This window comes from Miniopterus schreibersii, assembly GCF_964146895.1.
Source record: "Miniopterus schreibersii genome assembly, chromosome: 1".
In the NCBI taxonomy this organism is placed as follows: Eukaryota; Metazoa; Chordata; class Mammalia; order Chiroptera; family Miniopteridae; genus Miniopterus; species Miniopterus schreibersii.
The window spans coordinates 123,809,303-123,827,756 of NC_138101.1; the positions used below are offsets into that span (position 1 = coordinate 123,809,303).

General features: G+C 32.1%; 1 protein-coding gene across 5 annotated transcripts in view; it reads left to right on the forward strand.

The window, feature by feature from the left end:
* RALGAPA1 (Ral GTPase activating protein catalytic subunit alpha 1) overlaps positions 1 to 18,454 on the forward strand; it is a 246,382-nt gene that overhangs the window by 80,213 nt on the left and 147,715 nt on the right. For 3 of the 5 annotated variants that reach the window (XM_081146267.1, XM_081146266.1, XM_081146269.1), the window contains exons 15-17: positions 621 to 858; positions 1,838 to 1,999; positions 9,553 to 9,693. In XM_081146267.1, coding sequence (XP_081002393.1) covers positions 621 to 858; positions 1,838 to 1,999; positions 9,553 to 9,693 — 541 coding nt within the window. The remainder of the gene's footprint in view (positions 1 to 620; positions 859 to 1,837; positions 2,000 to 9,552; positions 9,694 to 18,454) is intronic. The other 2 variants (XM_081146268.1, XM_081146270.1) reach the window with 1 other exon arrangement.

An 18,454-nucleotide genomic window follows, 5' to 3' on the forward strand; every position in this document is an offset into this window, starting at 1 on the left:
CAATAGGAGGATATATCTTCAGTCTCAGGTACTGGGTAATCACTAATATTTATCCTTTTACGAATAAATTTTTTATTCTGAGATTGGATTTATTTCAGAAAACCATTAATTCCTCTGGTTTCTTTACAATGAAATTTAATTTTATTCTTCAGTTTACATATAATTTTTCAAAAACACATTTTACTAAGTACATCTCTAATATGTATTTTTAATATGTTCAAGTTATATAGTTAGTTATTTCTATCTTTAATTGGAGAATGTAGGGTTTCTTTTAGTTCAGTAACCATTAACTAAGTAATTTCAACGGTTAATAGTGTGAGAAGACTTTATATCTTTATAAAAAGCATTTATTTAATATTAATGTAAAAGAGTATGAAGGATAGTTACAACTTTAAGGAGATTTCTTTTCAGTTTTGGCACCTTGTCTTAATTGGTAGAATGTTGAGACTTGGCAATTGTTGAACTGAAACTTTATAGTAGATACTAATGATTGCATGAATTACTATGTACCAAGAAAAGGTCATGGATATTATTCTGCTTGTTTTTTGGTAATTTTTAAATAATTGAATATCTGATTTTGAATATATTTCATTGTTGTTTCTGATTATTTGTCCTTGTAGACTCTTATAGTTGCCTGGATCAAAGCAAATCTAAATGTGTACATTTCCCGAGAACTTTGGGATGACCTACTCTCAGTCTTGTCATCATTGACCTATTGGGAAGAGTTAGCCACTGAGTGGTCACTGACTATGGAGACACTAACTAAAGTTTTAGCTAGAAATTTATATAGTTTGGATCTCAGTGATTTACCTTTGGATAAGCTGAGTGAACAGAAGCAAAAGAAGCACAAAGGGAAAGGTAAGAGTTTTTCATAGAGATGCTCCATATAAATTTGTTTAAATAATTTGACCTTGGAAGATCAAGCCAGGGAGAGGGCTGAGGTTAAAAGTCATGTTTTCTCTTCATTATTCCCTCCTTCATTTACTCTGAAGGTTTAAGAACCTTAAGATCAATAGTAATTTTGATGTGAGACAAAGTATTCTGTACATATCTAGCTATAGCTATAGTTAAATGATTCAGAATCTTAAATATTTTATTTTTAATAATTAGCCAAAATGGAAACTTATAAAGCACTCTTTCTTTTATCATACATAATTTTTTGTTAGAACTTAGACGATTTTATATGTTACTTTATTTAAAAATAATTATTTGAAAGTTCTTTTGAAAACATTTTCTTAGTTTTAACCAAAAGCAAGCATACTCTAGATGGGGACTGTGTAACTGTCTAATGTTAAAAACGGACAGAAGGACAGCAACAGTGATTACATCACTAATACATGTTTTATGATCCTTGGTCTGTTAGTACTTTCCACTCTTAATAGTTGCTACCTAGAGATTATATCTGAGTCACATTTCACACTTAACACTGGTCCAGTATGGTAAGTATACAACCAACCCACTTTTTCCTGAACGATTTCCCAAGTAGCTGTTATTAGCAGGTAGAGATTAGTAACTTCCACCTTAGGATGGCTTTTGGTTAGCTCATTTCCTGTTCTTTTTGCTTGCCCAAGTGTTTCATTTCTGTTACGAATCAAGTGGGTGGCAGAGGATTTATAATAGTTTATTGTCAATGGTGTATTTTAAAAACACTGTATCCGTTTTGGAATATGATTTTTACATAAAATGAAGTTCAATAAAGCCTTCTAGTACATAAGCATTTGATCTTGTTACTTTATAATACATTATGAATAAATCCAGGAATCTGAGGTAAGGTAGCACACATAATTTGAAAAGATTGTTGATCATATATATTAAGATTGCAAATCTACATTTCTAGGAGTTGGACATGAATTTCAGAAAGTTTCAGTTGACAAGTCATTTTCTAGAGGATGGAGTCGTGATCAGCCTGGCCAAGCCCCAATGAGACAGAGAAGTGCAACAACCACTGGTTCCCCAGGAACTGAAAAGGCGAGGAGTATAGTACGGCAAAAAACTGTTGGTATGTACTCTTTAAAATCATGAGAATTGTATAGGGCAATCCATTTTTAGTCCTTAGTAACAATGTATCTAAATGCAGTTTTCTTATCAGTTCATTTTTATTGTTAAATAAAACACTTTTATAGCAAAACCTTTTTTCCCCCCAGTAGTACTTAGAGTCCAATGACATGCTATGTTATTCCTTTATGGTATTAAGATTTATCTTACATTATTGTTTTTATGCAGTTTATTTTACTGTAGATATCAATAATTCTAAACTGTTATTTTACAGAGTTGAAGTTGAACTGATTCACTTTCCAGAACTCATGAATTAACTGGTATAGTTTCTACTAAGTGAATATACTCACAAACATGGAAAATTTTCAGTGCTACAATTATGTATTTAGATTGGCTTCACAGAATTCCAGCAAAAAATACATGCTCTCTGCTTATAGAGAGCTGAATCCAAGGTGGAGTCTGTTGCTAGGTTCCTTGCTGCTTTTAACAGACATGGAAGAAATTTCTGTAATCTTGGGAATAGCAACAAAGAAACAGTGATGGGAAGAATTTCCGGATATAAGATCACTCAGCATACTGTGGACTTAGCTGTCATTTTGTTCCTTTTTCCTCTCAGAGATTTTAACTTTGTTTGAATTGTAATAGAAAGAGTGCTATATAATGAAAAGCAAAAGGGTTTTGCCCTAATCTCTTTCTTCACTCTCTTTCATTACTAAATAGCTAGGTAGCCTTGGACAATTTACTGAACTTTCTAGACTTTATTTACCTTATCTGTGTAGTGCCTAAAACAAAATTGCTTGAAATTACTTCAGGCTTTACAATCTATGATTCTATGGAAGGAGAATTTTCTGTAGGAATGTATCTATAATGGTAATCAATGAAAAACATGATTAATTTAAAAGAAATTTAAAACCATTGTTGTAAGGATATACCACCTATAAAATGATGGGTTCTAAAGTGTTAAGAATTACATTCTAAATGAAGAAACAAAACTAGAACGAGAATAGATTTAAATTAAAAGATTTAAAAGACTTAAAAATCATGGTCTTTTAAATCTTACTTGCATCTCTTTAAAGTTCTTTATATTTTTTTGAAGTAATTTATGCTTAGTATGGAAAGTAAAAGTTTAAATGTAAAGACTCTTTAGCTGTCTAATAAGTAATTGTTAACATATTGGTATATTTCTAATTTTTAAAAAGCACATAAAGAGTAAAATATTCATCTTTAAATCATATCTGACTCTAATATCTGTGTTAAAACAATTTTGTCTGGGTTGTTCATTGAACAAACCTATCAAATAAAAAGTTAAAGCATTAAAATTTTTATTTAAAAAGATACCTGCTAAAGGTAGAGAATATTAAAAGAAGCAGCAAATTACACTAGGATATTCTTTGAACATATGAACATATATTTTCTTAAATTTTTAAAATTAATATTTTGTGTTCTTAATGAACTTAGTTAAAACGTCAAACTGTGATAAAGTATATACATTCTAGTAAGTCTTTCCCTCATCGCTACTCCTGACCCTCCCAGTTCACCTCATTAGAGACAACCACTATTCTCACGTCTTAAGCATGCTTCTAAAGATACTTTATACATATAGCCTGTGTATATAGCATAAAATATACACTGTTGTGAACCATGGCATTTTAGACATTCAAATGAAAAATATTTTTAAATACTCATTACGGAAGCACTATTCTGAGCTTTGAGGCTATAGGTAGGAACAAAGCCAGTAAATTACACTGAAGCTGACAATTGTAGTGTTGGGGGAGATGTATAATAAATAGATAAACCAGTAAACTTGTCAGGAAGTAGTAAGTGCTATGAAGTAAAGTAAAGTAGGATAAGGGACAAGAGAGTATAGGATGTGGAAATGGGACTGTTTTAGACAGAGAAGTCAGTGAAGCCTATCTAATCATATGATTTAAGACCAGAGACCGGAATAAAGTGAGAGCAGATACCTAGAGGAAAGAGTATTCAAGCAGAAGGAAAAGTATAAAAGCCCTGGAACAGGAGTGTGCTTGGGTATTTGAGGAAGAAAGAATAGGGGGCCATAGTGGCTGGAGTGTGGGGTAAGAAAGGAAAAGGAGAGTGCTAGGAGATGAAGTCAAGCTATAATGATATATTTTAAAGATTATTGCATATCAGCAACTGCTGAATTTCTTACATCAGATTTCATTAAATGAAAGTACCATAATTTAACCCGTATCCTGAAGATGGACATTGAGTTCATTTCCAATTTTGTGCTATCAAAAATGGTACATAATACAGGTATGTTTAGTTATATACTTTGTACATATCAGCAGATACATCTGTAGGTTTGATCTGTAGGATTTTAAATTACCCTTAAAACAATGAAATACCACCACATGCCTATTAGAATGGCTAAAACCCAAAACACTGACAACACCAAATGCTGATAAGGTTGTGGAGCAACAGTAACTCTCAGTGCTGGTGGGAATGCAAAATGGCTCAGTCACTTTAGAAGACAGTTTGGTAGTTTTTTAAAAAACTAAACATATTCTTACCATAGGCTCCAACCATCCTTGATAATTATCCAGATAACATGAAGACATATGTGCACACAAATATTTGTAGCAACTTTATTCATAATTGCCCAGACTTGGAAGCACCAAGATGTTCTTTAGTAGTTGACTAGATTAACTGTGGTGCATCCACACACACAATATTATTTAGTGATATGAAGAAATGAGGTATTAGACCATGAAAAAATATGGAGGAGCCCCAAATGCATATGGCTAAGTGAAAGAAGCCAATCTGAAATGGCTACAAAGATTTCAACTATATGACATTCTGAAAGAGGAAAAGCTAAGGAGACTGTAAAAAGGTCACTGGTTAAGGAGGAGAGGGTAGCAGGGCAAGGAGGAGGGATGAATAGTTGGGAAGCATAGAGGCTTTTTAGAGCAGTGAAGTATGATACTGAATGGTGCATACATGTCGTTATACATTTGTTCAAAACTCAGAGAATGCACAACACAAAAAGTGATCCCTAGTATAAGCTATCAGTACTGACTCATCAGTTGTAGCAAATGTACCATGCTGATTAATGCAAGATGTTAATATTTAGGGAAACTGGTGTTTGGGGGAGGGTGGAGAGAAAATATATTAGAGCTCTTTGTACTTGCCATTCAATTTTTCTGTAAACCTAACACTGCTTAAAAAAAAATTAAAGTGTATTAATTTAAAAAATATATGACAGAGGGATCTCAGAGGGAAGGTAGGAATGGGGAGAGATTAATCAAAGAAATTACATGTTTATAAGCATAGCCCATGGACACGGATGGTATTGGTATTGGTATTGGTATTGGTATTGGTATTGGTATTGGTATTGGTATTGGTAAGAACTGGAAGTGGGGTGGAGGGGATCAGTGGGGGAAAACAGGGAGAGAAAATAAAATAAAATATTAAAAATATATATATATATGATATATATAACATATATATATGATAGTCATTAGGAACAGAAAGTGATTTAGATATTTGAAATAATCACAGATTTACCTTCGAAATTTTTATTTTTTAAAGTATTCTCTATTTCTTAATTTTATTACTTGAATTGGGAGAAATAAATCACATTGAGAGTATTTCTGACTAATTTGCATTTCTCTTTTATGCAATAGTCCTTCAAATAACAAACCTAATTCCTCTCATTAAAAGTATTGTATTTTTGCCCTGACCGGTGTGGTCCTGTGCACCAAAAGGTTGCCGGTTCAATTCCCTGTAAGGGCACAACATGCCCAGGTTGTGGGCTCAATTCCCAATATGGGGCATGCAGAAGGCAGCTGATAGATGTCTCACTCACATCCATGTTTCTCTCTCCCTCTCCTTCCTCTCTCTCTGAAAATCAGTAAATTTTTTTTAAAAAGTACTGTATTTTTTCCCATTACTGAATTACCTGATAGAATGATAAAATATATAACTTTTAAAGATTAATTTAACTTTAAACAGCTTTGTTTATATTAGTAGTCTAACCTAAGCATTTGATGTGTTTATAATTTATGAGGGCACTAGTATAGTCTGGTGAAATTTGCAAAATAGTAATTTTGTTCTATCCAAAGACTTACTTTGGTTGCTTTCTAGAGTTTTCAGATTGGAATTCTGCTAAGAGAATTTATTTTTCACTTAAAGGCAACTTGTCTTCATTTGAAAAAATATTAAACATTCCATAATCCTTTAACCCTCAGGTTTTTCAGGATGACCTTAGTAAGAAATTTTCTGTTTTTAATATTGAGTTTAAAATGTCATTAAATTTCTTTGGACAGAATATTTAAGATTTTGCATGCCAACAAATATTAACCTTGCTAACCAGCTATTTCAAGCCAGAATTCACCCATACATACAGCCAGCTACTTTGGTCAGCAAGGTGTTTAAAATTACTTAAGTTAATGTAAGTGCAGACACGACTTACATCGTGACTGGTCAGCAAGGTATTAATGGAGATACAGTGAGTTTAGGACTTAATATAGAATATATTCATGAGAAGCAGTGTCATATGTTTGCAATTATGATTTAGAACCTGGTATTCAACATTTGGAACAAATATATCACTGCTTCTGTTTTCAGATTTTCCTCTTAGTTTATGTTTATTATAGATTTGGGCCTAAATTTGAGGATTTATAGGTGTATTTCTGCCATTGAACACACAGGTATACATATTGTGAACTTAATTACAAATTAGGGAGAGATATGTGTTACATTTTGGAAGTGAGAAAAGGCCAGAGTTGCCTTCCTCCTGTTTATTTTGAATGTTTGTGTGCTTTCAATGATCCACCACATTGCTATCCATGAGTTTCTTATGCTACATGGGAACTCTGGAGTGAAGGTTAGTTACAGTTTTTGATATCGAGTGGTCCAAAATGAATTTTTCTTTTTTATTTGCTTTTGTTTTTTTAAAGGGGTGAAGTGAAGATAAGAATCCTTCAAATATTGGCATGCTTATAGGTTTGAAATTTTGTTTTTACTTTTTGATATTTTCGATACTGCCCTTTCGTCTGTATATAAAAGTATACCACAGATTTAAGAAGATCGCTGATGCATGTGGTTTAGAAGTGTTAATGGCTTAACAGAGATTCTCTGACCTAAGCTTTAGATTACCACGTCTCAAAAATTCCAGTAGTTAATTTATTCTAATTTTCTGTAGTGGGGTTGCACAGCTGTGAGGCACCTCACAGATTTCCAGGTATGCATAAAGACCTGTATGTAGTATAGTAACAATGGTCAGTGAAGAATTTATTCCAGATCATAACACCGACTTACACCACTGCAATTATGGAAGAAATTCCAAGGGAAATGCCCATTCTCTTCAAGTTGGTGGTGAAAAAGAAGTAACAGAAGGCATTATCTAACCCAAGGGGGAAAATACAAGAAAACTTTTATGTACTTGAAAATTTGATTCAATTTAGTTTTAAAAGAATGATCTCTAAAAATCACATCTGAGTATAACTGTAGGTGTTATGTGTTAGTAAGCAGCACTTCAAGTTTTACCTTATGTGTGGCTTTGCTGTAACAAGTTTTACTGAGTGATTATCTTGAAAGCACCAGAACTTTTATTTCAGATTGGATTATAAAGTTGTTGGTCGCTTTCACAAAAATAAGAAGCTGACAGGAAAATATGAGTAGAGCCAGATTCTAACATTTTGTATATGTGTTCCATTTTAAATACACATTTCTAATATGTTACCTGACAGGCCATATACTGAAGACAGATCATTGCCATTGTCTTAATATATTCCTACCTTCCATGTTTTGCTGCACATAAATTTATCTAAAAAGTGCTCTTAAGGAATCCTTTATTTGGCCAACATAAATAAAAAATTTTGAAAAATCTGTAATTGTCCTTTTCCAATTATAAACTCTGACATACCTTTCGTTTTTGGTTAATACTTTTTCTGGTTTTCTCCTCTGTATGTTCACAACTGAAACTTTTGTTTTTGAAATGATTATGTTGGGCTGCTGAAATACAGATGTTCATTCAGTAAAGATTTATTAAGCTCACATATGTCTGGCTATAGGGATATAAATATAAGAAGATATTGTATTTGCATTTGAAAAGTTGGGAGACTAACACAGAAAACATACAGTCCACTAAAAATAGATTGTAAGCTTTGTAAAAGCAGGAATTCTTGTTTGTTTTGTTCATTGCTGTATTGCTAATAAGTTAATTATGTGGGAGTGTGAGAAAAGATTCACAGATGAGATGCTATTTTGAGTATGAAGGGGTGTCTCAGGGAGGAAAGAAGACTACATATATTATGAACTCACAAAGCCATGCTGTTGTGAAAGAGTATGACATTTTGTGGGAACGGTGTAAAATTCTGTGTGGCAGCAGGATGGGAGAACAGTTGGAGATGAAGTTTCAGTGGTTATTGCAGCCGTATCACAGGCTGTGTGACAAGCTAAGGAATTTAGGTATCGGAACCAAGTGTTTCTTATAATAAGTAAAACCCAAGATTTTAAATTGATGTTAACATTTAAATTCTTTTTACCAATGTCACTATTACACTGTATATTACGCAATATTGTTTCTTTTAAGTCCTCAATACACACTTAGATTAGGAGTTACATTTATTCAAAAATTCCTAAATTAATAATTAAGTTAAAAATGGGAAGTATATATTTGATTATTAATTTAGTTTTAAATGTATTAAAATTTGTCTTTAGTTTTGTGAACCTGTGACTCTCCTTTTAAGACATTACCAGATACAGCTACAAATGCAATTTTTAAAAAGTAATCCAGTTTTTAAGTATTCACCTTTAAAAATTTAATCTTTCTAAGTTTTTATATACTATGCTTAAGGTTTTGAATAAACACAAATTTGTTGCTTTTTCTCAGTAAGTTGATTCTTTATGCTGATTACAAATTCTGTTTTCTGTAAACGTTTCTATTTAAATTTTTAAAATTGTATTAACTTTAATATAAATAAGAGATACTAATTTGATTAAGTATTCTTCTACTGGGAACAAATACTGACCATAAGATTCAATCTTTTAGATTATGAGTTACATAAAATTTTCTTAAAAAGATCTGTGAGTAACCTTGACACTTTATTAGGGAAGTATATGAAAGTAGGATTTTTTTTCCTGGAATTCAGCTTTATTAAGAAGAATTGCTCAGAATTGTCTCAGATAGCTCAAAGAAATGCCCAAATATGGTACCAAAATTTTCTTTGAACTGAGAATACTGAGTTATTTTCAATGTTTCCGTTCATTGACCTTTTCAACCCTTGGTTTTGAGGACATAGGGCTTATTGAAGTATCTGCTGTTTTTTAATGCTATACCGTTGTAACTGCTAATAATAAAAAGCATCTTCCTGCTTTACACCAAAATATTTACATTTGAAATGTCATATGTGTTCTCTGATTTCTTTTCTTACAGCTTGCCAGTATTTGCCGTGCTGAAATGTTTTAATTTAAAATTTCTTTCCTTTGTATCTTTTAGTTTTCTCTGTTGCTGCTTTTTCTGTGACACAAGCCTTTCATTATAGTCACTCTTCTTTTTTCCTTTCCCACTTCTTTCTTTTCCTTTTTTTAAAGCCATGAGAAGCCGATCCATTGGTGAATGTGCTCTGCCATCGGCCTATATACGCAGTGCTAAAAGTGCTCCTGTTCTGATCCATACTTCCAAACCCTTCTTGCCTGATATTGTTCTCACTCCCCTTTCTGATGAGCTTTCAGGTAGTGCCACCTCTGCTAATTTCTGCACCACCTTTTTCACTTTTTAATCCTTCTGCTTTCAAATTTTGCTTAATCAAATAAACTCTTCAAAGTTAATTTCTTTGGGGGAGGTGTGGGAAATTGGGAAAGTGGTTGAGAAATCAACATTTTGAGTTATTTGAACTCTAATGCTATCCTTACAGTTCATTCTGGAAGTGCTAAGTTTAGTGCTGTGCCAATGTCCAATATTTTTGGTTGTAAATGGCCAATTTTTTTCTGTTTATGTTTGATTTTTTTCTTCTCAGATGATTAAAAGATGTAATAGTGTATAATTATGTCATTATAATGTTTCACAAAAGATGACTTGGAAGATTAACAGAGCCTTGACTTTTAATTTTCCATTGTTTCCATTAACACTATGGTAAATCGTGAATAATGCAGTCTCTGTCATCTTGGTAATGGACGTAAGCAAGGGGAGTTAATTTAAATCAAGGAAAGTACATAATCTAAAAGTTGTTTTATAATCTTTGTATTTATATTAGCTTATAGTAGTATGTAGAATTCTAAGAACTCACTCATTTTTAAACCAAAGAAGCCATTCCGTGAAGCTTCAATTTCTAAGGAGCCTCAAAACCTGCTCAGCTTTTCAGTTCCAGCTTCTTGATCCCCAGTTACTGGTATGGTTTCTTTAATAAAGTTTAATTAACATATATTAAAATGTATAGGTCCTGGGTTCAATTTAGTGAGTTTCGAGAATTACTATTACACATCGCCACAAAATATAGAAAGTTTCCATTACCCCTAAAATTCCCTAGTGACACTTTAAATCAGTACTCCTCCCACATACACACACATACACACACACACAGCCACTTTTTAATTTTTATCACTATTGATTAGTTTTTCTTTTCAAAAAAATTTTTGAATGAATAAAATCATACAGTATCTTTTAGAAAAAAGCAAGCCTGTGTTGAATGTGGTTACTATGCAGAATGTACTAGTTCAGAGAAAGTTACTTGTACATTCTTGGGTACTTTCCTCTCTCTCTTTTTAGGGTACATTGCCACTTACGGTGAGGTTGCTGATTTTTTTCCTTTTTTTTAAACAGCCTATCTCCCTTTCAGTTCGTAATGGACTGTAGGCTTATGTAAGGGAATGATATTTCAGATGAAGTCCCACCATCTCCAGTACTATTAAGATCAGAGATTTCTCTCAAACCAAGATTTAAATAGATGCAGATACACAGATATTCTCATGTTTGGTATTCTTTAGAAATACTGTAAGTGAAAAAACTTAGTATTGGCTTTAAAAATTGTTTTTGTATTCGCTTGTTTTAAAATGAGAAAATAAAATATTCAATTATTCAGTTATCAGATGTGATACATTTGTGTTTTCTAGATGAGGATATCTTGATTGGGAAAGTTACTTCAGCATATTCTTTATGATATTTTTGAGAGGTGTTCAATATTACTTTTGAACCCAGAATATAAACAATTAGAAATAATGAATTACTGATGAATTTTATGATAAAATTAATAGTTGATTGTGTAGTTTTATTGATGACAATAATAAAATAGAAAATTTGACCTTAGATTTAAATCTGGATGCTCAGTAAGTATTTGATGATTAATGGATATATTTTACACCAGTAAAATTAGGCTACCTGAATAATTTAAGCTATTAGTACACAAAATAGTAAAATTGGGAATATATAAGTGGAATAATTTGAATTTTAATAATATGGAATAAACCACACTTTTGTTACATTTGATGCTTACCTCCAAATAAAGAATTAGTTTATTTTGTCTCTTTAGTGCTCCGTGGAAGCACTATTCCTTCCTATATAAGTAGCACTGATTTTGGTTGCTTATATAGAATTATAATTTAGTTATCTAAACTGGCAAATAAAACAATGTCCCTGTTCTTATAACTAAATTAGATACAGATAAAAGAAACTCCTAATTTGTAAACTTCTTTTAGATATATTTTTTGCTTCAAGCTTTGTTTAAATATACTTAAAGCACTTAATGCAAACCACTTTGAGGTTTGACCATTAATTCTTAAATGTTTACTTGGATTAAATATTCTATCTTCAAACTGTCAGGAAGATTTATTTTTCTTGGAGTCTTAAGGGCTTTACAAAATTTATTGCCTTAAACTTAAGTACTATTTTGTCAAATAGTCAAATGCATGTTAAGTACTAAAATAGTATTAAAATGCTCAAATAAAGATGAGGTTGTTCCTTTGAAAATATTCTAATGTTGTTCCTTAACCAGGATAAATTCCTGTTTCAGCACTCTTGCTTTGCTGTCAATACATAATTCAGAAAGATTACCTTTTTATAATTTGATAGGGGAGGTGTTTTTAGGAAGAATGTTTGAAAGGAACTTTTGAAATGGCGGCTTTATTTGTGTTATTTTCATTTCCTCATTTGTGATAAAATGCCTTCTTTGATAGACTTAAAAATTTAGATAATAGTGAGACACCAGTCACTAAATCAAAACAAAATTTGTATCTGATTATGAAAATAATATTAATTTTAGGAAATATGGATTATATGGGAAAGTATAGGAAAAAATACACATAATCCTCCAAACCAACATTTCCTTATTGATAACTTGAATAACAATTGCCTCCAGTGTTTTGTGTGTGTGTGTGTGTGTGTGTGTGTATAAAGTATATAAAAGCATAGTTAGACTTTATGTTGAGTAAAAATCATTTTTTTCTTAGGACTTCAAAGAGGCAAGAAACAAAAAGTAGCAGCAAAAACTCTCCTGAGAACTTACTTGTGGATGAATTCAGCATTTTTGAAGCTGATGTATAAATTGAAGACCTTTTCTAGGAGATGTTAATAGGTGTATAAAGGGTTAAAGATTTATAGTGTACATCAATATATTAAAGTCCCCCAGAAGTCCTGTTAAAAAAATTGTTTAATTCAATATTTCTCAAACTTATTTAATCATGGAGAACTTTCCCAGGTACACATATTGACATCCTATAACACCAAGGTCTCAGAGGGAACAAATTTGGAAGACATCAAACTAATCTCGTAATTTTAAATACTAGCCTTGTGAAAATTGGTCAGGATTATTCTAACATAAGCTTATACAGTAGAAACCTGAATTACTTGATTTTTTTATTGTCCCTGTAGTTCTTGGAGGCAAATTGAAGCCTAGAGTTTGCTTCATCAGGTGTTAGGTTTATTGGGGGGAAGAACGGGGAGTTTTATGAACAGATTTTTTTAAATGCTAAATTTAAAGGAAATCAGAGTCTTAGATCTTCAAACTATAAATTTGCTTGTGTTTTCTTCCAAGGTTTGAATAAATTTTACTTTAGAATAGTTTAATGTACAGAGAAAATACGGAAAATGAACTACATAAAAAATATTTTTCACGGTCTTATATTTCTGTTTCATTTGAGCAGGATTAATTGAACTCATAATAAAATAAATCCTGGGTTCATCATCTAAGATAAGGAGTTAAGATATTTATAATGATTTCACACACACAAAAAAACACTATGAAACTACCCATAGGTAATGACTCTGGCTTTTGGCTAGATGCAGAATTTTTCAGAACGTATTTACCTGATACTCTCGGATTCTTTTGTGGGTAAAAGGAAACTCCTTTTAATTCCCTGCTTTTTTAACATATTAAAATTTAAAAAAATGGGCCACCAGTTTTCAAAATACCCCTATTTTTGTCCAGCCTTTTTCCTTCCTCTTTTGTTTTTTTTCGCCAAGGATTCTTGGTTAGATGACCATTCTCCCTACATTGTGAGTGTGATGCTATGTGTTTGTTACGGCCTTTTACAGACTGAACTAATTGAACAGCTGATTATCCTTGAGGTTTTCTTAAGCTCTGGGGACTAGTTCAGGGACATTGGTGCTATGTCAGTTCTTAACATCAAACTCACCTGATGTTGAAAAGCATTTTTTTCCAGGCACCTGCCTGAGGTTTTGATACTATATCTGGGGGTTGCACAAGCACCTGACATTATTTTTTAAAGCTCTACAAGTTATACTGGTGTTTGGGCAAGCACACTCTCCCTGTTCTTTCTCTCATACTAGATTCTACTTCTACACATTTGATAGCCCAGCCTAACAGTCTTTAATTTTGGTAATAAACAGAGAGAAGCCAGAAATCTCACTAATTGTTCTTATGCAAACTAGCTTTTACTTTCAAAAATAATACTCTAATAAAAGAAGGTATGTAAAAGAACATAAGCATGTTGGACAACTGACTTTGTTTATACTTTTGCAAATAGTATTCTAATCAAGTACTGTGGGTTTCTCACCCTGAAATAGTTTGCAGACCTACTTTCTTTCAATTAGTTTTCAAAACTGCTAATTTGTTTGCTATATTTGTTGCTGTTACCTCAGAGTCTAGTCTGTCCAGGCCATATTACATAGACTGCTAATGTTATTAACATGCTTCATTATTTGAATTGAGCTCTGTACAGCAAAATATCTTTCTACTTCTATTTTTTGAGTGTTAGGAGAAAGAAGATGGTATCTCTCACATCCCATCTGTTCCTAAATTCTGCCTGATCAGGAAGAGAACTTGCCCTCTCATCTCTAATCAAACAAGTAGGCCCTTCTTTATACAAAGAACTTTTTTTTTTTAATATGTTTTTATTGATTTCAGAGAAGAGGGAGAGGGAGGGAGGGAGGGAGAGAGAGAGGAGGGAGGGAGGGAGAGAGAGAGGGAGAGAGAGAGAGAGAGAGAGGTGAGAGAGAGAGAGAGAGAGAGAGAGAGAGAGAGAGAGAAACATCAATGATGAGAGTCATTGATTGGCTTTCTCCTGCTCGTCCCCAGCTGGGAATTGAGCCCTCAACCCCGGCATGTGCCCTGATCAGAATCAAACCACGATCTCCTGGATCATAGGTTGATGCTCAACCGCTGAGCCACACTGACTGGGCAACTTCTTTCTTCTTATCAATATGAGATAGTAATCTTTCACAGCTTTCTGCCTATAATCTGCTGGTTCAAGCATAATTCGAAGTTAGAATTTTTTTGCTGAAACAATTTGTTAATTTTTTTTTAAGTGCATCTCAGGAAAAATCTGAAGCTAACTTAACCATGGCATTATATAACATGTTTATAAACAAATTAAACAGTATAATTTTCTTATCATAAAAGATGATCAATGGTCATTTGTCTATTTCCAGAATTTTAAGAGTCAGGGAAAATTATTAGAAGGGTAAAAGATAGCTTAGTGGTTTAAATTTTAGTGGTCTAAAATTAAAATTCATTAAACTTGGTTTGTTGCTTTTTAGTCATTTCATGATTTCAGTGATGTAAGTACTGCTTTCAATTACCTACAGATTGAACACCTAGTCTTAAGAAGATGTAGTTTTTACTAGCGTCTGTTAGTAAAATTGGAAACATAGATGCTCTGCAGTTCTTGCCTACCTTGCAGGTACATTGCCATTGTTGCCCAAATAGGCAAAAATTACATAAAGGACATTGTCATTTCCCTTAGGCAGTTGCAGAAAAAAATCTTGAGCTTCAGAGTGGCATCAATTTCAATATACTAATATAAATGATTTTATGAATTCAGGAGCTGTAAAAATATGTATTATTACTGATACCTATTATCATCAACTGGTAATAGAATTTAACTTTGGTAAAAGGGATTTTGGCACTTGATTCTGTACCTTGTTTTAGAAATTATTAAAATTTTCTAGTGGTATATAAGTATTATAACTTAAGTTTTTTATTCCTGAGGAATTAATTTGATATTTTACTAATTAGAGACGACTAATTTTAATATAAAAGACATGGTTTCCTTCTACCATTGTTTATTGAGCTCCTGCTATGTGACGAGCTATTTTAAGCAGTGGGGATATTATGAAAATACAAAACAAATTCTAGTGTAAGGAATTATTTTTTTACACATTAGAAGCTAATATGCTTTAATTTGCAGCTTCTTTTGAAATAGCCAAGTTTTTTTTGAAGCAGAATATTCAGAACAAACTACTTTTTAATTCAGAAAATTTTAATGTTAAACATTATTAAGGAAACCCAAGATAAAACCGACATTTCCAGTACTTTGTAGACTCTATAGGAAACATTTTCTCAGTGTTCAAAAATATTTTTTAGTTTATTAACAGAATTTTTTCTTGTTTTGCTCACTCAGTGGTTACTAAAACCTTAGGTTAAACTAATTTAATTTAGAGGCTGTTATTTTTTAAGGTAAAATATAAGCAGCATAATTAAATTATTGTGAAGGCCATTTTTGTTTTAACCTGATGCCACCATTATTTTCAAACAATCCAATAACAAACTATCAGTTGTTTTCTTCTGTATAATTTACAAATTTTGTATTTCACTTAGTTTTGATTTCTAAGATTTTTATCTTTATGGAGATAACTCACTGTGCTGCTTTATAATATAATTTTTACCAACTTAAAAAATTAATGAATTATTTTGTAAATATATAAATATTATTTGAGAGATTAAGTACATGCACTAATATTTTCCTTCTAATCCCAGCTTTCCACTTTCTGTATAACTGGAGGCAGGTCACTTAAATAGTTTTTTCATCTATAAAATGGGTATAATAACACCTACTTCACAGAATTGTTATGAGGATTAAATGAGTTAATATATGTAAAATTCTTAGAACAATGCCTAGCATGTAGAAAAGACTATATATGGTATAGCTATTATTTGGCCTTTTTCTTCTTCATGAAGTTCATTTATTCAGTAAACCCTCGGTTATGTGGACCTCTATTTAACAGACTTCAGATTTAACAGACAAAATTTCTGGTCCGTATGTCATATGTGAAAATTCCCTGTTGACTTTAAAATGCTTTTAACCAAGATTTGCTTATAATTAAATTAACAGGTTATTTTTGTTGTTGTTGTTGTTGTTATTAGTTCACTGTTATTTTTAACAAATCTTAGCGACTAGGCCATATGTTGGAAAAAACACTAGTAATTTCACCAACATAAAGAAATATTACATATCTACAGCTATAGTCTACATATTTAAATCCAAGAGTCACCACTTGTAAACAATGTTCGTGGAGTGATTAGCACGAGATCACACCGCACTGAGCATGGTAATTGGTTCTGTTGTCAAGTGCAGGACTTTCTGCAGCAGTTTGAACACCTGCTGGCTAATGATCCCTTGTGTGCCAAGCCTCGCCCCGGCCCCGCCCCCTCCCCAGCCGTGTGCATTTGTTTACTGTCAGTGACTGGTGAATGCCCGTATTTACTAGACCTATGCAGTATAAATTTAAAATTACTGTAATACATCTAGAAAACTTTTCTGTGAAATTGAACTTTTTATACATACTTAATTTTAATTACACAAACATGTCTACATAAATAAAAACAGGTAAACTAACTAATTTGTCAATTTTTTAACACGTGCATTCAGAAAACCTACTTTGTTATATATATAACAGGCTTCTGGCTTTAACGGACACTCCCTCACTGGAATTAGCCCATTGTATCAAGGTTTTACTGTATTTCAATTAAAGGCTTATTAGGGTCAGTTATGCAAGTGCTGACATTGGTTTTCTGTTTAGCAATTATTTTCTTTGATTTTATGCAATTAGTATTGTCATGTGCTCATGTAAGAACTTATATTTAAAGCTTAAAACTTTCAAAAAGTTTTCTGTTTAAATTTAAATTATTTAACGTGGTATTATTGATAGAAAAATATTGATTTTTTTAAAGCCCTCTTTTAAACTTGCATAAAGGTTTTGGATATTCATATGTGGTTACAAGTTTAGGAAAAATCTTAGGCTAAAATAAATGGTTAAATTTTCTAATATTCAAGGTGAAGACTGAGTTTAGGAAGAAATTCCTAAAAACAGAACTTTGTAGTAATCTTTATTGGCTTCTTTAGAGTGAGTGAAATATCAATAAAAGAAACTGAAAATTAAAACTACTTTTGTTCTGCAGTTCATTTATTTGCTAGTCTCATAACATTAAATTTTAATAACGAGACCTTGGTTTTTAATTTGGAGCTGATAAAATAAAATTCCAACTACAAAATTCTTCAGAATTTTTATAGAAAAGTTACACAGTATTTGTCATAAACTTTGCTAAGTCTTATTAGAATATTTTGTGCAATTTGAATATAATCTCTGTCTTCTACGCAGAGGTTCTTATCAATAATGAGAGATATAACAAACCAAAGTACTTACATTCAAGATGTACAAGTATGCATTAGTTACCTGCTGCAATAATAAATAATAAGTATACATGCATAAATGTGAAGATTCTTAGATGTTTTACATTTCAGAAGAATTTCTAAGTGGAGGGCATGAAGGAGAAAGCCAACTTTCATTTTTAATTTGTATTATATTCTCAATGATAAAAGAAATTTAGCTGATATTTGACCTATGTAGGGAGTCTAAATGTCTCTCTTCAGGAATATAATGGAACCTTGGCATGATACAAATTTCTCTTGATCTGAATTTGGTATAAAGTGGCTCCTTTTGGACCTCATACAAAGAGGACGATGTGAATGAAATAGCAAAAAGACCAGCCTCCTTTCATCCATAGCATGAATCCTGAAAATGTTTTGAATTTCAATCCCCATTTTATAAATGAGGAAACAGAGTCTAAAGTAGGAAAACTAAGTTCTACACCTGGCACCATCAGTAAATTACTTTGTGACCTTGGACAAGACCTGCCTTGCTCTGCACCTAAGCTCCTCATTTGGACTGTGCATGTGTAGCTCTGCTACTCTGCCTTTGTGTACGAGCCTTATGAGAGCAGCACCTGACTTCCTGACTTTGTCCTTTCTCATTTTATTTTGC